Raw genomic sequence first — 25,903 nt, forward strand, 5'->3', positions numbered from 1 at the left:
ACCAACGCTGCTGAATACAGCTGCTCTACGGCAAAGTTTCCACTTCTTGAATTCCACTTGAAGCAGGCTACACTGCTAAGGGAACGTCCACCTTGCTCATCCCCCACCTCCAAAACACTGATGACAGAAACCTGTACACCTTGCAGGGACGCGAGCCACTTCCCGCCCCACCCCTTCCTGAGAACTCCTTCACGGCACATCAGATGCAGCCTCCGGAAGCTACTGAGCCTCCTGACATTCAGCGTGAGTCCCAAGAACACAGCAGGACCTGGGCCTCAGCAGAGCTGCCTTCCAGGCATAGCGTCCTGTCGGGGTTCCTGCTTTCCCGGGTTAGTCAGGGTGATGCTGCTTGAGGAGACAACACAGACAATGTTTCCCCAGCGAGGCTCTCAGAGACAGGGAGCTTTTCCCACGTTACTTACGTCTGTGGAGGTGGGGCTGGGCAGGGACACAGGCTGAACAGGTGCAGGGAAAGTGAATGTGGTCTCTGTCTTTTCATTTTCAGGGGAGTCAGGATGACTGGATGGGGGGGATGTTGGGGTAAGGGCTCCAAACCCCATCACTGCATTGTATTTTGGAGGACGACCTATATGCCAAGAGAAGGGAACAAAAGGGGAAAAGGGGGGGGGGAAGAGAGGGGGAAAATGATCTTACATACCTTTGGCCAGTGTTCCTCATTGGCTAGCATGGAAAAGGAAGTGAGGTAGCAGACAGAAGGTTAATACAACAGTCCCAAAGACAGGAAGAGAAGCTAAGATTTAAATGTCATTAGAAACTGCCTGAGTCTCAAAAGAAGGGAGGAGAAGAGAGGACTTGCAGAATGACAGAGACGCTGGGTCGTGTTAAAGGGCCGTGCCTTGGCCGGTAGCAGTGAGGCTCTTGGACTGTGACATCTGATTTCTCAGGCGAGAACCAAAGCTTACAGGGAGCCAAGGCCAGAAACATGAATCTACTTTACTTTCCCATTATCTTTTGCATATTGTTCTCTAATGTTTCTCTGCAACCATCATTCTTCCTATATTAATGATTCTCGGCTCCCACAAATGGATTTATTTAGGATTTCTGCTTTTCCTTTTCTCACCTGTCTACATTTTGGTCATTTCACTGCCTATAAGGGTAGAGAAAGGTGAAGCAAGGAGACAAAATTCAAGTTAACTACTCTTCCCCCTTGCTGCTCCAGCTAGTGAGAGATATGTTCAAGGGGTAGCTGGAACCCAAGAGCTAAAAAGATGTCCTGAGTTTAAATATGAATTTAAGTAGGTCTGGACTCAAGTGTTCTCCCTAGATGATCGAGAATTATCTCCCCACTTTCCACCACATTCTGGTGACCCACAGGTCTCAGGACTGGGCTGGTCCCGTCTCAGGAAGGCCGTCATCAGCAACACTGCTAACTGAGAGGCCTGATCTGAGGAGGAGCACCTGCATCACACCTCATGCTACCAAGGATCAGAAATGACCCATGTGGGTGTGGCAAGTCCAGGCCAACCACTCCTGCCTGACATGTCTAAGTCAGGGTCACACTCCGAAGCTGTGAGTGAACAAAGTGAATGCCTAGACCACCACAGGGAAAAAAGAGCCAGAGAGGTGCACAACTGCCTACGAACACTGGTAATGGCAGGCAGATCGTGACTTTGCCAACAGTTACAATTTATATCAAAACCACGCACAGGAATGCTGATTCTGTCAGACATACACAAACATTACTTATGTGTGTTAGACTGGGGATGTCTGCAGTACAAAGACAGGTCATACTGGTGTGTCTTCCTGGGGAATTAGTGCTGCGGGGAGAAGTGGAAGATGAATGCTCTTTGTTTACCCACAGAAGGCATATCCTAGGCTTGTAGATACAGGCTTTCATCCTCTGACCTTGGCAAGAGATGCCAAGGTCTTTCTGGCTCATTTAACCCCTTTTCTTTTAGCAGAACCAGCCCACCAGCAGGCCAATTAACTGTGGCTTCTGGCTGGGGGCTCCTTTCTGAGAACTGTGTAAGAGGTCACTAAAAATTGCTAAAAACAAAAAATAACCCATGACACTGATTATTGTGGCCCAGGAACTAGTATGAAGCAATGGCTTCGGGTTTCTCATCTACATATTTTGACCACTTGAAGGACGGGGCGGGTGCAGCATGAGAACTGGTCACTCAGGGTGGGTATGCTCTCTCTGCGGGCGGAGGCGGCCGTGGTGTGGCTGCAGCCTCCCTAAGGCAGACAAAGGGTCGGGATGACCTCCTAGGCTCCCAGCAGCTGAGGCTGTGTGTGCAGACGCGAACATTAGTATGCTCCTCCACTCGCTGCAACCTCTCTAGCCTGGACTGTAATTCAGGGACACATTATCATGCAGAGAAAGGGACCTTGGGATGTATTACTGACATCAAAGAACAATTTCAGAACCTTGTTTATGAGCTCCAACTCTGAGCTATTAAGCCCTATTTAGACCCGCACAGTGAGACTGCTGCTGCGGTCCTCTCGGCCCTAAGAGGAGGTGCAGCGCCTGCCCTGGGGAGGTCTAAAACACGGGAGGAAGCTCTTTAAGAATTCCTGCTTTCGAAAGCCTGCTTGACAGTGACCTTTTCTTCTCACAGATTCTAAGTGTTCAGTGTGGCTACTTCTCTCTTTCCTGGAAAGCCTGCAGCACACGGAAACTTAAGTGATGCTCCGGTTTCTCCTGCAGAGGGATGACTCAGACACGACTAAGAGCACCTTGGCAACAGGGGGCTCTGTGCTGCTCAGTGATGCTAAAATGCTTCCTTCTGCACGGTGTTCTGTTCACTGTGCTATATTCAGGGACAGCCTGGTGGGCTGGGGGCAGAAATGCTGCAGGAAGCCATTCCCCTGAGGCAGCTTTGCTGGAATCCCAGGAAAGGCTGCTTTCGACTCAGTATATGCAACTCTAATAGGAAACCTCTCTCTCTTTTCCCCCCTTCTCAGAGAATAACAACAACAAAACTATTTTCTAGGGGAAAGGGAAGAAACACAACACGGAAAGCAAAGGCAAGAGGCAAGGGAGAGATAGAAAAGGTACTCACCTCTCTTCCGGGTCCCAGGGTGCATTGTACTGTTCAGGTAGGTGACTGCACTCTTCTTACGCTTTGAGGGTTGAAGAAGGAAATGTGATGGTTGGATAGCATGGTTACTACTAATACTGGCAAAAGCTAAAGACCGAGCACAGTATGCCTGTCAACATGCCAACTAGTTAGTGCCAGTCACCCCAAGGTATCAGTGCTAGCGTATTTTATTACATATATTCCAGGGAGGTCTCCCTCTGCTCCAGATGACAGTTGTGCTGAAGCCAGGGTAAGTTAAATTTTTAAGGAAGGTTTGTATCTGTTCAAATGTAAGCAAAAACTAAGGGGAAAGCAATGAATAATAAAAATGAAATAATGGGATCAGCCAGAGAAAAATCATCACTTTACAAAGCTGGGCAAGTACAACCATTTCCAACGGGAGGCGCTGCATAAGTCATAAGTGAAGTGAATGGTGAGGGAAGGGCCAGCGCTGGCCAGGAGTACCTCTGGCTCAAAGACCGCTCCACTGTACACTGGGTTTGCTGTTGTTCTTCTTTTTCGCTCTTGCCTCTTACTTTGGATTTCTTGGGAAAGCAAAAGGTTTAAATTAGAAGAGAGGTATAGGGAACCTCAACAACGTAACTTCATTATTTTAACTATTGGTTTTCCCAGACAAATTAGAGATGGGGCCAGCCTCTCTGTTTCACTGCAGCCTCAGCAGAGGCAAGCACACTGCTGGGAGCACACACGCAGGACGTCTACTCTCACCTCTCGGGAAGCAAGGCCACGCTGTCCCCTGGAAGGCTCTCTGTGACCGCATGCTTAATGGTAGACAACGCTTGTGAACAAGCTGTCCTGGTTTATTTTTAGATCACCGTGACATAGGTGTGGATGAACTTTATCCACAGACCTAGATTGAGCAACCATAGTTCACCATTCTTCAAGTAAGTAACCAACACAGGTGTAGCTTTGCAACCGTCCTTAAGATTCTAATAACCAAGAGGACCGAAAAATACCAAGTCAGGGGGGCATGTGCTACTCCATGCTGTCTGGGGGAGAAAGTTCCCTAAGTGAGCGGAAGTCACCTTAATCCAGGCAACTGGGTGGTCTGCCCAGGACAGCAGTGTGGATACAAAGTGAAAGGAAGGGGAGGGCTGAACATTAGCCAATTTTACTCTAAAAGGAAACAAAGTCCACCCTGACTACATGATACTCTGTTTGTTTTCAGTTTTCTATTCTAGCAATAAAACACCACTGTCAAGAACTAAGCTCTGGGCCAGAAGCAAGGCAACATTATGAATATTTTCTCTTACCTTCTAGATGGTCATGTGTTACCAATCCTAGAGACACCATGAAGGCAAGTTTCTGTGCCAGAGAAACAAACGATGAATATGCTTCAGTTTGGGTTCTCAAAAACCCAATCACATGTTCCCAACTAGAATTCTAGAGAAAGGCAGCCCAACAGGCTGGCGGCCTGCAGGAGGCCAGGTTCAGGTGAAAAGGAGTGGGGCATCCTCCACTCTTAACAGCTACGAAGCCACTCCACCGCTTCCTTGTCTCACAGCGACCAAAAAGAGAAGGACAAGGGCCTACATCTTCTACTTCCTCCATGGCAGAAATCAGCATTTTGAGTGGCCCAATATTTTTTTCTTTCATAAAAAAAAAATCCTTTTAGAGCTCTGGCCAGTGAGGCTTAGTTGGTTACATGTCATCCCGTGCACTGAGAGGTTGCCGGTTCAATTCCCAGTCAAGCCACATGCCCGGGTTGTGTGCTTGATCCCTGGTAGGGGATGTGCAGGAGGCAGCCAATCAATCAGTGTTTCATTTTCACAGCGATGTTTCTCTCTCTCCCTCTCCCTTCCTCTCTCTCTAAAAAAAATCAATAAAAATATTTTTAAAAATCCTCTTAGAGAGAAGGGGATTTCATATTCGAAAAACATGCAGAGCCTCCTATAAAACAAGCTAAAAATTCTAAGTAGTTTACTTGTCATGACGAGGCCTTTACTTGTCATGTCAAGTTAGGGTTTCTTACATTTTTGCTACCACTGACTGGACAACGCTAACTCATAGCTAAATGAGTTTCAGGAATGATAGCAGGTGTGCTGCTTAACACTATGATTTTTCATTCAAACATGGGCCTAAAAACATGGAGCAATTTTTCTCTGACTAGATTGATTAGGATACTGCACCTTACAGCTGACACGTCAGATGCTTAAAGTTGGAGAAAGCAACAAATTGATGCCTACTTTGCTCTTTGGTTGCATGAGGTCTGGAAAGTATGTCTCCATTTTCCACTGTACTACTGCATGTGGGCGCTATACATGCTAAAGAGTGCATCATCAATTTTTTTTTTTTTTTTGCCGGTGAATAAAGAATATCATCCATTGCTAGGAGACATACTCCTATAGAATTATTTATACCACAGTTCAGTCTTAAAAAATCCTGACATTTCATCCTCAACATTAAATATCATGGTATTTTGGCCAGATGTGACAGGTTCAGGCTACCCAAGATAGCGTTTTATGAAAATACAGTCCTTGAGGCAGGCACTGGAGAACAGAAATGCCCTTTACTATTATCTCAGAATCTTGAAGAAATGTTTTTATTTCTTATTCCAAAGTTAGGTGGGCACCTCTCCCTCCAACAGCCAGAGTTCTTTGGCAGGAAAAGCAGTCTTGGACTCGCTGCCCATTTCCCACATTGTATATTGAAACGGCATAGATTTTATGGGTGCCAAAAATAACTACATTCCTAATTCCCACTATTCCTTCAAAACGTAATTAAGATTAGAAGGCTGTCTAGCAACTGCTCTCTGTTAAAGCAGTGTGAGGACTGACATTCAGATGCACTTTCATTTAATCCCGTGACTGCGCCCTTCTTGGCCACGCACGTCCAAAACATCTCTGCCAGTCTAGACTGAGAGTTCATGAAAGAATTATTAAATTAAAAAAAATCTCTCCCGTGGAACAGATTTTCAGTGATAAACAAAACAAAAAGTTGTCAAGAACTTTTGTCTCATCTATGTATCACACATGTGCCAAGAACCAACTGCCTCTTTATGGCAGTAATTCTGCCCAACCAGAAGGTAAAATACCTGCTGCTACCTATGACGGCAGGTACCTGCTTGCCTACACCATGCAGACATAAGATATTCTTTAATTTCTCTTGATAAGGAAATTCTGCTAACAGCTTACTCTTTTTTCTCTCTCCAATTATTATACTTTTTAAATTTTATGGATGATTTTACAAGTTTCTCAGCAATTTGGTTCAAGTTTTGGTTCTTCCTTTAAGATACATTAAAAATTAATCCATTTCATATCAGAAAAAATGATCATTTATACTTGTTTTAGAAAAACCTTCCTGGCTTAATAAATCATAGTTCTGTTTTTCTTAATGACATGCAGCTTTGATGGCTTCATGCCACTATCTGACAGGGTTTCATTACAGAGAGTGCACTGAGGACAGAAGAAAATCACCAGTCTAATAAAATCCAACTTTCAGATATTCATCATCAGATCACCTGTCCAATTTTTATTTTATAGCTGCTTATGCTAAATCATCAAACTTAAAAATTCTCTTGTCTAAGGACATATGAATTCACATTCTATGTTTGTACCAGAGTCTTGTTTGCTATTTAAGTTTAGAATTCTATCCTAAGTTGTGGTACAGATGTTACTCTTTTCATCCCGACTTCTATGCTTCGATGAACTACTTTTCAGCGACTGGTTCATCTGGGATTTGGAAATCTAGTGCCATACACCAGTAACAACAAAAAGCAAATGTGACAACTGTAATCGATAACGTAAATAGACCTTAGCTGAGTGAACGGAACAGCTTATAAATGTTGGCTGAGACAAATAAACATAGTGATTATTAGGAGTGCAATAGGATAGCTGGTAAAATGATCCCCAATCTTACATTTCAAATTTGTGATATGTGTACAAAATGCCGGTATACCAGTTCATGGACACTCAAGGCCATACTCTTTATCTGCCCTAGGCCAACCTAACTTGGAAGTAACATTACTGAATAGTGAGAAAGCAAAAGAAAAGACAAAGTGTTCAGGAGCAAGTGTCCCTGCTGGTGTGTGAGAATAAGCCAGTCTCCTAGACTGAGCCACGCCTGTGGAGAGCTGGACCTACCTGAGGGTTCTCCTCCCGTTTTGGTTTGGGTGCAGCAGGTGGAGTGATGGTGTGGCTCTCTGTTTGTTTCTCATCTGCTTCTGTGTGAGATTTAATTGTCTAGGAGAAGAAAATTAAATGAGAATTCAGAATTCACTTTTTATTAAAGAATGAAAACAAACACAGTTTGACTGTAGTCAACAAGAAAGGAAAGAAAAACATTCTCAATCTGGAAACAGTAATAAAGGAGGTAATATAGACTTCATTTTGGAAGAAATGTAAAATGTAAGGCCCAGTTGAAAAGGTTAAATTGTGTAACTAGAGTAAATATGAATCTATAAAAACAACGGTTTAAATTATACAAAAAAAAAAAAAAGCCGCCCTAACCAGTTTGGCTCAGTGGATAGAGCGTTGGACTGTGGACTGAAGAGTCCCAGGTTCGAATCCGGTCAAGGGCTTGTACCTTGGTTGCGGGCACATCCCCAGTAGGGGGTGTGCAGGAGGCAGCTGGTCGATGTTTCTAACTCTCTATCCCTCTCCCTTCCTCACTGTAAAAAATCAATAAAATATATTTAAAAAAAAGAAAAAGCCAAGGCTTAATTCCTATGTATAAAAATAAAATATAGGCAGCTCTCTCTGATTTTAATGCATTTTAGAATGTAGGGGCAGTTTCCCAAAAGCAAGCACACTCTTGTTACATATGGGTCAAACTCTAGTCCACAGCATGCTTAAGATCTGAGTGATGTAAAAAAAACCTCTCACATGTACACGCTTCTATTTCAGAACATTTCTAATTACAATCCAAGAGAGGCTGTAGAAGTACCCTCACTTGGGATGTTTAAAACCCATCTGCATCACCCATTAGGGAGATGCAATTGCCAAGGAAAGGTCATCTCGCAAGAGGCTGACATCCTGATTACTGGCAACCTCATTTTCCAAAGGCATCCATTCACACAAAAGAAACACCAGCAGCGTTCTCATCTTCAGACACATATGGCAGCTAGCAAATTGGAAGACTGGGCTTGCGTTACTATTCTTACCATGACCCAATGGCTAATTCGCTTTATGAAGCCCTCTAAAACCCTGAAATAATGCTAGAACAGTAGGTGAAACACTAAACACACACCTAATTTACTTGTTCAAAATTTAAAAAGCAGATGCCAATGGTCTTTTTATATGGCAACAATAAGTAATTAAATAAGTGAGAATGAAACTGATTATTGATGAGCGGGAGCCAAATGAAAGACTTCAGTCCTACAGGCATAACATCAGAAGTTCTCAAAAACCATTATGCTGTAAAACATTTTACACAATCACAAAGGTCTTTCGCGTTCTTTCCTGGCTACTTTCATATCTTCCTTGTTTCTCATATTACTTTGAGAAAGTGTAAGCATCTGTTTCTGGGTACAAATACTGCCTTGTCCTTTTTTTTTTTTTTTAACCAGTGTCTTGTCCTATTTCCTCCTCTTCTACACGCTTCTTGAGAGCAGGGATTGTTCAACACACTTCTGCACGCTTTGTGCCTAGTACAGTGCCCCACGTAGAGCAGGTGCACTGTAAAGAAACGCTGATCTCCTGTGGGGAACATGACCCTCAGGAGAGCCACTTGTGTCTCCTCTCTCTCGTACCACTCACTTTGAACCAAAAAGGACACACTAACTCCACAAAACAAACCACCAAACACACCTACAAGGGAACACATGGGAAAGCAGTTTATAGTGACATTTTAAAGGTCTTGGGTGCCCGTAGCTCTCTTAATGTGGAAGGACAGAGGTCTGAGGGAGGAGGGAGACAAGAAGGTCAACTGGAAGGGTTGCTGCTCCACTCGAGACTGTGAAGTTCCTGAGGTCTCTCACTCCCATCCCTAAGGCTGCAAAAGCATGGAGTGGTAATGCCTCCAGGGAAGGACAAACCAATCCCTCTCCACCAAGGAATTATCCAGGGTCCAAGTTCTCTCTCTCACACTGTAGGATACAAGCATCTCAGAACTGGATAAAAACACAAAGAGCATCCTTGCTGAGCTTGTTAACCAGTAAGGCTGCTATGCCAGGTATCCTCCTAAACAGCAATGAACTGGAGTCCTCTATTAGGTCAACAAGAAGGTAAACCACTGAATTTACCACTAGGAAAGAACGTTTAAAAAAAGAATTCATGGGTACCTTTCTATGATATTACAAGTAAAATTAAAATCTCTATCAATGTTTAAGGCCAGAAACGAAAAGACATTCAAGCTCTAATAAGAAAACGAGCAAGTTACAAAATAATATATAATGATTTTTTTTTTTTGCTTTTACAATGTTAGTATACACACAGAAAATATGTGGAGGAATGTAACCTATACTATTAATAGCAACTTTGGGGAGGGGTAAATTATGGCAAATTTTACTCTCTTCATAAATTATGGGGGATGCATTTGCTACAACATATATTTCAGTAATGTCTGAATTTTTCTTTTACAATGAAAATGTATTATCTTTGTAACCAGAAAAAAAGAGAAGTGTAAAAGTAAAATAAAACTGAAAAAATTCTTGTCTCCTAAAAATTTCTTTATGAAAAAAGAGGTCAGAGAGAAATCATACTTAGCAATCTGAAAGAGGGTTTTGAAACCAGACCCTTTATAATTCTAAGGGCCCTCAGAGGTGCTCGGAGAGCCATCCCTGTACACAAGGCCAGGTGACTGTCAAATATGCCTCTGCCCGGACTCCGAAGCTGAGCATTCTACATTCAAGATTTTATTGCTGAAGTTCCGCTGATAATAAGTTTGAAAACTTCTGACCTAAAATATGTGCAAGTGATTTACTTCTGAATGTTCCTCAAAGTATTTCCTGGGGTTTGAGTAGGCTGCCAAGGAATAGAGATATGTTCTTTCTTGTGTTGCCTGAGCACAAGATTTTGGTGCCCAGCCTCTTAGGTCTGCGGCAGTGATGAGCTGCCTGGTAGGAAGCTGGGCTCTCCATGCACACGGTTCCTGTTCAAGAAGGCAAGGCTACAGGAAGCCTTCTCGCCCCGCCATCTGGCCGGCCTCTCTGAACCACAGTCAGCCCCCCAGACGCACAAGCTTCAGGATCACCAGAGACTATTTTCATGTGAATGAGAACTCAAGCCTGAGCAATTAGATGACTTTTTAAATCAACTTCTGAAAGAGGATGCTTTTCTTTGCAAAATTCTTCTTTATCATCACTGGTTTTTCTTTAAATAGAATATATGGTGACTGCCTATAAATAAATGTTTTCTTGTTTTTAAGTCTTTCTGTCATAGAACCCTTAGTATTTTTGAAGGTTACCTGTATTTCTCTAGCCTCATGTTTTTAAGAGAACATCTGTTTTTAGAAATATAAAGGCTAAAATATTTGAACTAAAATCCTTTTGCGTTAAAAGAATACCTTTTAGAAATTGTAATTTTTTAATTTGACTCTTCATTATCTGTAATAACCAGGAGAAAACTTTGAAGTTTATTCTTCCTGACATTCATAGTCCCATCTTCATCTGGATTCTTATTGGGCCAAAAGTAATATGGGATTTTCTGTTTACTATCTCCTCTGTGCCTCCTGACTGAAGGTAGCAGAACCCATCTGTGAATTTTTGCTTCACAACCAGCAGGGGGAGCTCATTCACACAGAACTATGAATCCATCTATAAGGGGATAATGGAAAAAGCAATCCAACTTTCTTCAGTAAGAATGGCCCTTTTGCATTTTAAATAAATTATCACATGATAAGCAACAGGTCACTGACAATGGTACTGAGGTAAAGAGCCCTTGAGAAGATGTATTTAGAGATAACCTAGCCTCAATGGCAAGGCTAATGCCCAAAGCAGGTGCATACTCTTGCCTGTACCTGTTTTTCAAGGCTTGGCTTGCTAAGCTGTACAGTTTGAGGTCCAGCCAGTCTGGTCCCTGGAGTAGCTATCACAATGCTGGTGAGCTGGGCCATGGGGAACGTTTTGGCTATGGTTGCAGTCTGCCCATTGACGACACGGACGGGGTGGATGGAATTCTGGGAGGTAGGGAGGGTTGTGGGGGTAAACTTGGTCAGCATAACAGGCCTCTGGATAAGTTGAGGAGCTGCAAGCATAGGAGGAGGTGCTGGGGCAATAGGAATGTTATTCTGGGCCACAGGCTTGGGTCGAACCTATGGGGAAAGAGAGAACAATTACCATATTACTTACAGAAGCTTCCTATAAGTCTAAGTAATTATCAGATCGTCCACACTATATATGTGAAATGTTATTTAGTACAAATATTAATGTTCACTTTGGTTGTATTATTTCTATAGAACTCAGGATACATAATCTTATAAAATACTCATCAGCTCTTTAGAGGGTCCAAATGCTACCCTAGAACACAGTTCTTCTGATTCTAAACCTATCTCCTTCTTTTATATATGCCGTCTCTTCAGGCTGAGGTCAAATGCCCAATCCAGAGACTGGTCTCACCCAGAACTTGTGCCCAGAGTATGGTAATAATGCTGCCGATGGCCTTAATTCACATTCTAAATTTCTTCCTATCCACACTTCAGTTCACCCTCATCTCTGACCCTCTAACCCCCCATCTTGGCCACCCCTTCTCTCAGTCTCCTTTGTGGGCTTCCTCTTCCTCTGTCTAATATTAAATGTAAGTGTATTTTGGGATTTTGTCCTGGAACCTTTCTTCCCAGTGTCGTCCTCACTCCTCCTGGGAGCTCTCATCCACCCTGGGGCTTCAGATGCCAACAATGTACTGAAGACTTCTGCACTTGTATCTTAGAACCAGACATCTCCTAAATTTCAGAATCATATTCAACTGCCTGCTAGACATCTCTACTTGGAAATCTCACAAGAAGTTCAAAATCAACGTATCTAAAACTCATTAATTTCTTCCTTCAACCTTCTCTTCCTCTTATAATCATCACTTCAGTAAATTTTCATTTCTTTCCTAAATAAACTTCAGAACAATTCTTGAAGTTTCCTCCTCCATCTCAACTTCCTAAATCCTTCTCAAATATGTCCTACTTTCTCTTCTCACTGCCACTACTTTTCCCTATGTTTGGCTTACTTAAACAGTGGCAGAAATTTAATTAAAAACATGGGTCAGCCTTGCCTGGGTTCAAATCCTGGTTCTACCACTTGCTAGCTGTATAACCTTAGGCAACATACCTAATCTTTCTAAGCCAGTATTTTTCAAACTTTCTAAACTGTGACCTTATGGGCAAAATCCTTTCCTCTTATGTATTAGAGTTCGACATTTAGTTAACTCTCCAGTTCTGTTTTCCTGAAAACCCAATAAAGATAAGACTATCAACTATGTTACCAGGCAACATTGCTTATGGTGAAAATGACCCCCTATTGCTAAATCAAAACTTAATGGCGAGATTTATAAATACTTGGGACACCATACTTTGGGTTTCCCAAAGTGGGGTCATGCTTATAACTGGGCATGTCCATTGCAGGGACCTTGAAAACCATGCCTATGGAATTGTTATAAGATACACTGGCTTCTGTGAGGCATCAGGTTTCTATGGCGGAGTGGCTCTCCCACTGCCCTGATTTCCCCGCCCCTGAGCAGCTGTGGAGACTGCATATGGGCTACTGTAGGGACGCGCATTCAAGAAAAATGTCTGATGCTGAGAAAGAGCTGGTTTCTGTCCTGCATCGTTCTAAGTAGATTGCTGCCAAGTGTGGCCCCTGGCAAGTCTGAATGTTCAGCTTAATTTAAGGTGACACTGTGGTAGGTGCTGTAGTCATATAGTAGGAAATACATTTCACACTGTAACCAGTATACACACATAGACATATATCTCTGTCTCTAAAAATAAAAACTTCATGAAACAATCCTTATGTGCTATGTACTCAAGTATCTTCTATTATGTTTTGTTCATTTTATTTAAAAACTGCATATAATCCACTAAATTGACTTCACAGCCAACTAATGAGGCATAATCCACCATTTAAAAAACATGGACTAAGCCTTAGAGTCCTCACCTAAAAAAGAGCAACACCTACTTTCATACGGTTGCTGTGAGGATTAAAATAGATAACCCACGTACAGTGCTACAGTCAGTGGCAGGTAGCAATATTCTCTATTGTTGACAGTATTCTAACTGTTCTTCCTCCCGCAGGCTTGACCACCTCTAATCTATTCTCCACACGGTGGCAAGGAGGAATTTTCTAAAACAAAAATCTGATCATGCCAAGTACCTGTCTGAAAAATGGCTCCCCGCTGTTCCTGGGATAAGGCCCAAATTCTGACACAGCCTATACTGCTCCCCAGGCTCTGGCCCAATGGGCTTCTCCAGCCCCACTGCGTACGCTAGCCTGAGGCCCACTGTCTCAGCCACACGGAACTGCATCTGGTTCTTTGAGCTTCCGTACATTTCTCCAACCCAGACTTGCGTATATGCTCTGCTCTTAGCCTGAGCATTTTTATTCTTCCCCCAAAACTCTGTCAGGCTGACTTTATTAGGACTTCAGGTTTCAGATAGAATGTCAACTCTTCAAGGCAATGTTCTGTAATATTCTTAAGAAGGAGTTGGGTATCCCTCCCTAACAGACAGTGTAATTGCCCGTAATGTGTCTGAAGCTCTCTGAGGGCAGGGAACTGGCTGTCTTGAAAACTGGCATATCCATAGTGTTGACTGGTAGTGCCTTTTTTGAAACCCAAGGTATTTATTAAGAATTTATCTGATAGCCTGGCTGGTGTGGTTCAGAGGTTGAGCATCAACTCAGGAATCAGGAAGTTGCGATTGGATTTCCAGTCAGGGGCACATGCCCGGGTTGGGGGCTTGATCCCCAGTGGGGGGCATGCAGGAGGCAGCTGATAAATGATTTTCTCCCATCACTGATACTTCTAGCCCTCTCTTCCTCTCCCTGAAATCAATTAAAAAGAAAACAGTTTTATAAAAAGAATTTATCTGATAAATGATTAAAATCATATAGGCAGTTCAGAAATCACCTATGGCACCCGACCACAAAATTCCTTTCTCTTCTCTCTTTGCCTGAAACCTGGGGCCTCAGATAGGAATTCCCAACCTTTCCATCAGGCAAATCAACTCCCCTCAAGACCCAGTTGGGGCAATCCCGACACTGCCATGAGAATGGTGAGTTCAGCTCAATTGCTAGGAATGCTCTCAAGAGAAGATGGGCAAGCTGTGTAGACCTGAGTCTAAATCCTCATAAGCACGGCTTTGTGTTTAAGTGTGGTGTTCAGTGCTATCTACTTTTCAGAGTAGAACTCAATGGTTTCTACTAGTTAGTTTGGCTGTTGTTTCCTTCCCTGCTCTCTTTGGCAAATAGGGAGGGAAAGTGGTATTTATACTCCTTCCCCACTGGCAGGTAGGTCTTGGCTAACTTCTTCCAGTAAGTTAACATTATAAGGTTTAAAATAGTGTTATCATAATTAAATTTAGGAAAATTTCCTTTCCTTACATCCCCCTGCTATTGCCACTGGTCACTGTTAAGAAACTGCAACGATAAAATAAGCTTTGTCACGGTATAGAAATCAGCAGCTGGAATCGTTAGCTAAGAGGGATCTGTCTACAGTTGATCTGACAAGAGCATTACAGGCCCTCAAGGATTTCTGTCCACCTAACCCTTATTGGCTTGTCAGTGGTTCACTCACCTGTGGAAGAAAGTTTGGACGTGGAGTGAGTCTAGGAGGAGGGATAAACTGTGGTACTTTGATGGGCTGAGGAGGTGTTGCCTGAACCTGCTAAAAAATGAGAAAGATAAATCAGAGAGGACAATAAATGTTCAATATCAAAGCACCACTGTTCTCTGCATCAGACAATATTTTCTATGTGCTTTCATTATAGAATTAACCACCTGAATTAACACTCTCCCACTTGCATGCTTTATCCCACAGAGTGAACTAATCACATTTGTTCCCTCACATACCTAATATGGAACATGCAGGCTCAGCAAGCTTAGGCAATTTCCTTTGACACTCAAGAACTTTTGCACTTAAGTATTTTAAAAGTCAAGACTGGATCCAGAGTAAAATCAAACTTGCCTCCTGGCCAAATGGGCCCTTTCCTAACATAGAGCTTTGTCTAACGGAGAATGCCTTTATTCCCATAGAGAAGTTTCCCACTTCAGCACCTGGCTGAGTTATCTGACTGCTTCTCTAAAGGTTCCTGGGTTTAAGTGGTGAAGCTTCCTGTCATTGCTCTCTAGTTTCACTCATCACTGGTCATCATTCAAAAGCCACCACAAACTCTTAGCTGCCATTTCAGGAGCAAACTTTCAAACCACAGTTTGGATATCCTTCCCCAAGATTCTGAGAACATCAGTTTCCAAATGGTTTATCCTAGAAATCTCATGCACCATTTTGTCCAGTACTTCGTGGGGGATAATTTCAAGGTAGAGTGAACTATAAGAATCCAGCAGGGAGTTTCCCAAAATCAGTAATATGGCACCAGGGTCTCAGCACTCAAGTTTCACAGGCAGGGCCGTGGACAGGAGGGAGAGGAACACCCAAAGGGGTGCATGCCTCTGTGAAGGGCATTTCCCCCTCAAGTCAAGTCAGGCTTTGACCTCAAATTATGCACTGAATGGGTCCTGGTCTTTGGTGTCAAGATACCTCTATAGTTAATTCTGAATAGACAGTGGGAAAGCCATATTCCCTAGTCAGCCCCAAAGGGTAGAGTGATGGAGATGAAAAAATCCAGCATTAGCATAAAATGGATATATTCTATAAACGCATATTCCTCTCATGTGGGCACACATGAGTAGCAGCTGTTGGCTTACCAGAGTGACTGTGTTTTTTGCCACAATTTGGACAGCCTCTGCCCCAGGCCCAGTGACCTTACTAGACGTCTGGAGGTTGACTGGTGTGTTCTGCACATCAGTGCTGAGCACAGCCTTCTGACTGTTGATGGCGGTCACCATAGCAATGGTAGGTCTCTGGCCCACAACAGAGGCAGGCATGGTTGCAGTTGCTGCTTTCAAGACGAGAGGTAGTGTCTTTGTGGTAATCATAGAAGCTGTCGTTACAGTCTTCTAGGAGACACGGAGAACAGATATTAGGACACTGAACTGTGATCCTATTAAACAATATCCTGCTAACCCCCAGCAGAAAACAAAGCAATTAATTCTCATAATCAATCAAATTCCTCAGTATAACATTTCTTTTGTGTACATAGAGCACACGGTTACTACAGAGAAAGATGATTTCTAGTTTGCCAGCGTTCTCAAATTTGGTGTTAAGCTCACAGTAATAACTGCAACTAATATGGGCATAAGGTTTTCAATAATGAGTGGGGTGGGTTTACAGATACAGAATATGAGTGTATCTTTTGGCTTTTCTAATTCTTAGCTTGCTCTCAATTAATTTAAATTTTGTAGAAGTTTCCAATCAATGAGGAACACACTATCACTATCCTTAATTGCTACAATCTCATCAATAGGAAGAACGGCATCATATGATTCTGACTATCTGCCATCTGTGACAAAAGGCAGGGATAAAAGGACAGTATCTTTCCCTTTTCTTTTTTTTTGAGTGTCACCCTGGAGAGGCGGAAGGGAACCTCATGAGGATTAGTGTAATTGTTGCCTCAAAGGCAGTAAATCCCAAGCACCAGATAATAAAACCAACCAGTATAGTAAATACCAGCTCTTGATACCAAAGGGATCTGTGTCACTACCTATAATCTTTTCTGTGGAGAACTGCTGCAGAAGTGACCAAGATCCAGTGAAACGTGACAAGGTGGCAACAAGCACCTGAGTTTCAAAAAGCCTCGTAGATGAGAGGACGGATGGAGGTGAGAGGGCTTGACTGGTGTTCCATGACAGCTACTGCAGCTGTGAGGCTGTGTTCTACGCTTCCCGCCGGAGTAAAGGAGCCAGGCACCCGGCACACACATCCATCTAAGTGCTACCAGTCAGTCACTCAGTACAGACATCTCAGGAACATGAAGTTTATCTGGTCCAACTTGTTGGTTCTGACTTTGATACCACCCCACCTTTTTCTTCTTTACACTTGCACTGTCCAATTTGGTAACTACTAGCCACATCTGGCTGTTTAAATTAAATTCATTAAAACAAAATAAAATTAAAACTTCAGTTCATCAGTCACCTAGCCCATTTCAAGTGTTGAGCAGCCATAGGTAGCTTGTGACTACCAAACGGGGTGGTGGCGATTTCCGCCCGTGCGGAAAGTTCTGTTGGACAACGTTGCTCAGTGAGGACTCCACTCTCCCTGAATCAGATCTGGACAAATTCCCTTGTGAATTTCTATTTCAGTGTCTATGTAACTACTTGTGTATTAAGTTGCTTGGTTACAGGCAATTCTTTATTTCCATTTTCTGCCTTAAACACATATACACATATATGTATGACCTAATCTTTTAACATCTTTTTTTTTCTTTTAACCAAAAATTTAATGATCTGGCCTGATCTATCCCATGATAGCCTAATCAGCAATCCTGATTAATCCTTGTCATCAAAATCACCCAAATCTCTGTTTCTCTTCTCTGAGTCAACAACACAGGAGTGGCTTATTCCGCTTGCCATTGCCTCCTCAAATGTGAAATGTGAAATGAGAGTGAAAGGGGAATACTCATATATGTTTTTTAAAATATATTTTATTGATTTTTTACAGAGAGGAAGGGAGAGGGATAAAGAATTAGAAACATTGATGTTTCTTGACAGGAATCGAACCCAGGACCCTTGAGTCTGCAGGCCAACGCTCTATCCCAGGGGTGGGCAAACTTTTTGACTCGAGGGCCACAATGGGTTCTTAAACTGGACCAGAGGGCCGGAACAAAAGCATGGATGGAGTGTTTGTGTGAACGAATATAAATTCAAAGTAAACATCATTACATAAAAGGGTACTGTCTTTTTTTTCAATAGTTTTATTCATTTCAAACGGGCCAGATCCGGCCCGCGGGCTGTAGTTTGCCCACGGCTGCTCTATCCACTGAGCCAAACCGGTTAGGGCGGGAATGCTCATATTTATTTTAGGGGTTAGCAGGCCATCTACTCTCTATCAGGGATGAAAACCAAAGAAAAGCTAACTGCTAGTTATCATTAGCAATGTTACTGTAGTGCAGCAGGACTGACTTTACATTACCAGCTATTTGTGGAGTTTTTTGTTTGTTTTTTACCAGCTATTCATAATAAAAGTTTTCAATTCAGTGTGATGTTAGCTCTACCTTTCAATTTAAAACATCTACATACGAAAAACTTTTCAAGTGGTGAGCAAGTCCCATCTTAGTACTACTAATGGGCTATGGAAGTGAAGCTCTAATCCAGTGGTTCTCAGCCTTCCTAACGCCGCGACCCTTTAATACAGTTCCTCATGTTGTGTTGGCCCCCAACCATTGTTACAAATTGAACATAATTAAAGCATAGTGATGAATCACAAAAACAATATGTAATTATATATTCAATATGTGTTTTCCAATGGTTTTAGGCGACTCCTGTGAAAGAGTCGTTCAACCCCTCAAGGGGTCGCGACCCACAGGTTGAGAACCGCTGCTCTTATCAGAACTCACTGATGAGATTTTTAAAGTGCATGTTGTTAACACTGCTTTAAAAGAGGTTAGTATACTTTTGTCTGAAACATCCTTGTTTCAAGTAAATCTTAAACTCACCTGAATTACATACATACCATCAACTGCAACATGTAAAAAACATCTTTAGGTTCGCATTCTTATTCTACTTTATATGGTGGTGGCTCATTTTACTATATGTATTCTAGCAGCTATATAATTCTTTCTATACACAGGCACAAGACTCAGGACTATATGCATCAAGTAAAACATTTTGGAGAATGTATTTTCTATTTATTGACACCAGGTATTGACACAGGTATTATCTGGATATTTACTCCTGCCCTAGTGCGTCTTCTATTCTAAGTATTAAGAGCATAAACCAATCTTGGAGTGTTAGAGCTTAGATGACAAAGACAATCTAGAGTTTTGAAATTCAAACCTAATGAAAACCTCTGAACTGTTCTGGCGGGAGGAAAAAAGACACAGAGAGGAAAGGTATCCAACAACAAAGGAAGTTATTTCTATGGAAGCTGTCTGTGGCCGGCCAATGCAATCCAAGTATGATTGCCTTCAAGAGAAGATGCAGCTTCCCCACAATTTCATGAAGGGGTTCTTCAATCCTGACAAAACCCAAACTGCATGAACTAGAAGGTAATACAGAAATACATGGCAAGAAGCACTAACTGCAAAATCCTTTCCATTTATTTTTTTTATTTTTTGTTCAGTTATTATTTTCTATACCTACAAAGCATGAGATATTGATTGAAAACTCAGAGACTCCAATGCACAAATCAGAACTTAGAGTTGGAGTTAATTAAGAGAACTGGTTCTCCTACTCCCCCGTACTTTGGTACCTGCTAACCTGATTTAGAATAAAACACTTTCTTCTTCCTGCCTATGCTGTGATTGCTACTTACCAGTTACCAGAATTGTGTAAAACACGTACAGGAGTACCAATATAAAGAACTTTAGGTATTTAATATACTCCATACACAACTTCTCATTTGTTCTTGACCTCATGAACCTTTAATGACTATAACTGCCAAATTCCCAAAAGTGTTGTCATGCATTGGAGGGTTTCCACAAGCTAATCGCTACCTCTCTTATGGTTTTATCTCCCTCTCCACTGTTTCCTGAATCCACACTCCAGGCACATCAGCCTCCTTCTATTCCCCGGGAATGCTTTACTTTTCTGACTCCACCCTACACTGTGATGCTCTATCTCCCGCTGCTCATCACTGAAATTTCACTTATCTGTCAAGGTCCTACTCAAATGCCACCTCCTTTGTGAAGTACTCTCTGTTCCCTCTTCAAAATCACTTGTCCTCTGGTATTTTCTCAGCTCTTTCATTTTCTTCTTTGTTAGCTGTTTTCATTCATCTTCCTCTCCTCTAAAGTTTTTAAATTCTTGAAGACAGCAATTCTGTCTTATTTGTGAATCTGTCCTCTACATTGCCTAATATAGTAAAGACTCAATACGTATTTAGAGAATGAATGAAAATTGCCATATATCAGATTCTAGGCAGGGACCATTATTACCTCTTTGTATACCAGAATCTAGCACATAGCGAGTACCCAATAAATACTTATTGTTTATTGTAAAAACAAAACCCCAAAACCTAGAGGACCTTTTGGCTTTTAACATTAAACATTTGCATTACATAAAATAAATAATATAAAACAAGCTTAACCAAACCAATCAACTATATTAGGTGGGCTTCAGATGGAGAGATGCCACACACAGTTTTGGGGATAGCCCTACGCCCCCTCCCTATCATCACCTCAAAGCAGCACACAACTCAGGTCATACCAGGAAGGGAATAGCTATTATAACTATTACTTAAGTGTTTTCTCTAAGTTGTGCGACATGGAATGTTACTTGAACAGAAAGTTTTCATGGATCAAGAGAGAAAATTCTTACATACCAAGAAATAATGAAGTCTACCACTTTCCTTCCATATAAACGCTTTCTGATCAAACTGTACTTTGGAAAGAGAACAACCTTATCCGACTCTATTTAAAAGTCCAACAAAGTAATCTGGTAAGCAATCTTTCCGAAGAAATACAAGTCCTGGTCCGGGGGTTTCAGAAGTCAGTTTGAACATCTAATTTTCAAATAACCTTGGGGTGGAGATCAGGTAAACATTTTGCTGGCTGCTCTATTATCTGATTCACAACACAGATTCTTCCTTTTCCTTTTTTGGCATGTTATATAATTTCTTTTTTTGGTATTATATGGCAGTACAGAAGAGTGATGAATAGATTTTTCAGCCAGAATATCTGGGTTCAAATCTTGGCTACACAACATACGACCTACATGATTTTAGATAATTACTTATCTTATCTCTCTGTGTCTTAGTTTTCTTCCTTAAGAGAGAGAGAGAGAGAGAGAGAGAGAGAGAGAGAGAGAGAGAGAGAGAACAATACAACACCTTCCCTATTAGAGTTGGAATGAGGATTGTGTACATTATATATTTAAAGCACTTAGGAGAGCACCAATATATAGTAATCTTTATTAAACTTAACAATCTTTAGTAATCTTTAGTATTTTTATAAGAAACACATTCTTCACTTGCAAAATAAATGTACATAAACCTTTTCCTTTACATATAAAGATACAGTGAAGACTTGGTGCTGATGGGTCAAAGATATCCACACTTAAGATTCAAAAGATCTAAGTCCTTGAAATCATGTGCAAAACTGAGTGTATTAATTATAAATGTGTATTTTTCTGGGAAGGGGATCCATAGCTTTCAACAGTCTTAAAGGGGTCTGTGACTTCCAAGGATCAAGAACCCCTGCTCAATTGTCCCTGCTCATTTAAACCTCTGCTCATTTTAAAAGCTGTGCCACCAGTGTGGCTCAGTGGTTGAGCACTGACCTATGAACCAGGAGGTCATGGTTCAATTCCCAGTCAGGGCACATGGCCAGGTTTTAGGCTCAAGCCCCGGTAGGAGGCAGCCCATCAGTGATTCTCTCCAACTGTTGATGTTTCCCTCTCTCCCTCTCCCTTTCTCTGTCTGAAATAAATAAAAAATATATTTAAAAAAGCTGTGCCCATATTATATCTAAGTGTGTGGAGATCGAACTTGAATAATTTTCTTAACTGAGTATTGTTCCCAAATATGTCCTTGTGTGTGTCTTGATTGCATCCCTATCCTTACATTATATTCTAGCTTAAATGCCCTTTACAGTAAAATCATTTACACAGCTACACCAAGTCAGAATGTCATTAAGCTTCTACTTCTTAGTGATAGTTTTGACCTGCAGCTTCCACTTTAGATTTCCTTCTGAGTATTAGAACAGATTCATATTCTCATGAATGTGGACTTATAAATGAATATTTTGTTTCTATGAATAATGGAAATATATCACCCTTCTAAATGCTCTTTCTACCCGATCCTATAATATCTCTACGTCTAATTGCTAAGAATTCCAGAAAAACAATTCCAGAGGCTGTGATATCACACAAACTTTTAGAAAAAGCTCAAATAAATATTTCCAGAAACTGAAAATAAGACGTTACTTCTGTTCTTATACTGAGAAGCAATTTTTCTTTGTCACTCACTACCTTTCCCTCCTTCTTTGGACAGTTGGAAAATGATTTAACTTTTGCTCCTTAGTAATGTTATTTCCCTCTGCAAATCAATTTCAAGTGGTTCCCATCACAGTTATAATACAAAAAAGGAACCAGAATAACTTTTGTGTAGGGCTGGTTGAGCTTAATACAGCCTGAAACAGGGCCTCATTCTACATGACCAATAGCACATCCATCCACAACCCACAGCCTGCAGTGTCCTCCCACACTTTACCTGTGAAGCGGTCAGGTTGGAAGAGGGTGCCGCCGACGGGGCGTGGTGGTGGTGGTACTGCTGTTGTTGCTGTAGCTGCTGTAGTGGTTGCTGCTGTGCTGTTTGTAGTTTGTTTTCAGATTGTGGCAATGGCTGTATTTGGAACTTGTCTGGTTGTTCTTGCTTTACTATCAGGTTCTTCCGAAGCTGTTCAACGACTCTTTTCTACCAAAGGAGAAAAAAGAAAGAAGAGCTATCAGAATACAGGCAGTCCTCGGGCAGACAGACTCTCGTCGTTTCGTGGTTACGTCGCCATCTCCCATTTACAGTATTTATAAAAAAAAAGTTCCGTCATTTCGACATATGTACATATGTGCTTTATGCTTTTTATTATTTACTTACCACAAGTAAAAGTCAGGAATTGTTATCTTTTAAAAATTTTTTTACTGTTTCATTTCATTACTGCGGTGTTTGTGCGCCATGTGAGTGATGTAGGTGCTTATGTAGGTGGGTTCCGACTTACATTGCGTCGTAGGAACGGATCTCCGACGTAACGCAAGGACCTATTGTATTGTCCTACCAGCTGTATAGAAATATGCAATAATCATACGCCTCTGACATCTTTAAAATTTGTTACATCTAAAATTTACAGATTCGGCAAATGAGGAGAACCTATGGCGTAAGAAACATTTTATACAGGGAAACTGAAGCAGGCAGGTGGGAAGAAAAGCTAATGGAGGTCATGCAGCAGAGCTCAGCTTTCTTGACTGTTATTAGCTGAGCATGCCAGGCGGGGAGGGCAGTGTGGTAGAGCATAGCAGCGGAGACACGGCTCTGGAGAAAGGCTGCCTCAATTCAAACTTCAGTTTTGCTACTTCGCAGTCACATGATGTTGGGCCAGTTCCATAACCTATCTATGGATCAATGTCCTGTTCTGTAAAGTGAGGCCACTAATAATATCCTTAGGATTCTTACAAGTACCAAACCAGCTGCTAGTTGCAAAGTACTCAGAACTATGATTGGCACATTGACGGTCATTTTTCTTTTTGCATCTGACTACACAGATACTAGCCATATTAATTTTTGTTAATCAATCAAATATCATCTATCTATCAGAGATTCAAATATTAAAGACTTTTAAACAAAGAAACCTTGATCTCAGAAATATGCAATATAAATGACAGGCATCCTAAATCACTGAAAAGAGTAACGCATGAGCTGGACGTCTCTGCTGGGCCAAGATCTGTAGAAATGCAGACGTTTGTTTACGCAGAGTAGGGATTTAGTTACATGGGATGAAAATTTTAAACGAACATTTGCTGAATTTTCTAGACCTGTTCAAATCCAAGAAAATGTGTACTTGGAAACCTTCATTACTACAGAATACATTTCAACAGAACGTAAGCTGCATGAGGGGAAGGACTTTTGCTCACAACTATACTCTGTAGCTAAGTCAACGGTCCTCTTTAGCTTCACATGACACGTAAAGTGATGGTTCCAAAGACCAGCAAAAGGCCCAGAAAATACATAATAACCATCTGGGGCCAGACTTGGGCTCTGACTCTTCCTGCCCTCATGGCTGAAAGTATAAGCAGCTCCTCTCTCATATACTTTCAAGTGAGTTCGTCAATTGAGGTTTGTTATTTCTGACAAAAATAATTGCTATTTTCTAATATAGGTTATGAGTAGAGAAAAAAGTGAATACAAATATTTAAATAAAGAGTTAAGTAAAATCAGAGAGCCAGGTTGATTTTCAAATTGCTGCATATGATTCTAACCAACTTCATTTGTATTCTCTAAAGAATCCAAACCTGCAGGCTACTGGCTTAATGTTGTTTGAATATTAAAATATTTACAAAATGGAATTTTAAAAACTTGAAGTCAATACAAAATACATTCTTGAGAGAATTTTAAATATTTTCATTATTTATTTCTGGGGCAATGAAAATATCATATAAAGGCCAATGGGTGTGGGGTGGGGGAGGTGGGAGACTGCTGTACTATATACTCTGCTAGCATTTCCTTTTTCTGTAGTTAAATATTAAAAAGAAAAAAAGGATGCAGAGCCCAATGTCTCTGTAGAAACCATCTGCAGAATAATAAAAATGCAAATTAATAAAAATATCAAATGCTTATAAAAATTAACGTTCAAGTCTCAAGTATAAATGGCAGAGTAACTGAACTGATATGTCTTAGGAGAGGGGAAAGTAATAGCAGGGGTGTTACAGATAATTCTGAGAATCACAGATAGATTTCAATGCCTGGTGACTGCCAGACATTTAACAAATAAATAAGTATTTAGAGGATAACGTAAAAATTGCTTTTACGCCCCCACCAAACATATTAATCAGCATTAATCAAACATAACACACTAACAAAAGTGTAACATAGCAGTGAGAGAAAGGGACTCAAAAAACCTTTTTTTTTTTTTTAAAAAAAAGCCCACAAAAAAACCCAGCTCAAATCAGGAGGAGGAGAGAAACCAGGAGGAAAACAACCACCACAAATGTGACACTTGCCAACAAATAAACTTTGAACGGGAACAGCAGAGGAGACTAAATAATGATTACACCAGGCATGAAAGGAAAGGGTGTTTTTCCCCCTACAGCCATCCGTAGGAAATACAGTGTTCTCTCTCACCGACTGCCCAACTGGGGGAAACTACAAGCAAGAGACAAAGCCCGGAACCCACTCCCAGGGCTGTGCAGAGCAGAAGGGAACAGTAGGGGGAAGAAGGAGAAAGGCACGCAGCTAGAGTACTTGGCAGCCATATGGCTGGAGCAAGGTGATGACCAATCAGAACGAACATCAGAAGGTGGGAGTCAGTGAGTCACGCTGCATTCACAATCAAGCCTGTGGAACTTGTGGGGGCTGGGACAAGGGAGGGTTCAAAATACTTGCACACTGGCATTAGTCCTTGAGCGGAGGAAAAAACAAAAAAAGGCAGGAGAAGAAAAGAGAGCTGTGTGGACTGGACATGGGTCAGATCATACAAGCAGGGCACATTTTCTGTGATAGAGGGTCTGGTATGTTTCAGAGTGCTGCTCAGAATCGCACGGCCGCTGCACTCCTTGCGCTGTTTATCAGAATATCAGAATACCAAGCGTGTAGTTGTGCATGTCTGTGAAATTTTTTTTAAATCAAGATTTGGGGGAAATGCTGACGCCTCCTGTAACTCAGACATCTCTCACTGCAGATTGAAAACCAAGCATCTAGTCAAGCGAGCTCTGCACGGGGTGCTGCTCAGGCGTCCAGAGGCCCTGCACACTCTGAAGGACTGGCTAATATGGGGCGGGGGGGAGGGCTACTGAGCGAATTTGTTGGCTTTTCTACATCTAACAATCCAGACTTGTTCTAGTTCATTCTGGTAAACACAAAAGTCATAGTCACTCCAGCAGGATCCTGATCTGGGTCGGGACCAGTTTTGGTGGCAGCAAAAGAATAAAGCTATAATATTTCGTAAATCTTAGCTGTGTGGTATCAGCGAAGTTGTTAAGTAGCCTTTTGTCTCTACAGAAA

At 41.6% G+C, this 25,903-nt stretch overlaps 1 protein-coding gene across 4 annotated transcripts in view; it reads right to left on the reverse strand.

Moving 5' to 3' along the window:
- PHF21A (PHD finger protein 21A) overlaps positions 1-25,903 on the reverse strand; it is a 92,645-nt gene that overhangs the window by 14,615 nt on the left and 52,127 nt on the right. Inside the window, exons 2-10 of one of the 4 annotated variants that reach the window (XM_015569521.1) lie at positions 22,406-22,609; positions 15,847-16,098; positions 14,720-14,806; positions 10,962-11,255; positions 7,148-7,246; positions 4,319-4,370; positions 3,510-3,589; positions 3,027-3,087; positions 423-586 (exon numbers count right to left, since the gene is read on the reverse strand). In XM_015569521.1, the coding sequence (XP_015425007.1) occupies positions 423-586; positions 3,027-3,087; positions 3,510-3,589; positions 4,319-4,370; positions 7,148-7,246; positions 10,962-11,255; positions 14,720-14,806; positions 15,847-16,098; positions 22,406-22,609 (1,293 nt within the window). Of the gene's footprint in view, positions 1-422; positions 587-658; positions 682-3,026; positions 3,088-3,509; positions 3,590-4,318; positions 4,371-7,147; positions 7,247-10,961; positions 11,256-14,719; positions 14,810-15,846; positions 16,099-22,405; positions 22,610-25,903 lie in introns of all 4 variants that reach the window. The other 3 variants (XM_015569522.1, XM_015569519.1, XM_015569520.1) reach the window with 3 other exon arrangements.

Source organism: Myotis davidii, unplaced genomic scaffold (genome assembly GCF_000327345.1).
Source record: "Myotis davidii unplaced genomic scaffold, ASM32734v1 scaffold265, whole genome shotgun sequence".
Taxonomy (NCBI): domain Eukaryota; kingdom Metazoa; phylum Chordata; class Mammalia; order Chiroptera; family Vespertilionidae; genus Myotis; species Myotis davidii.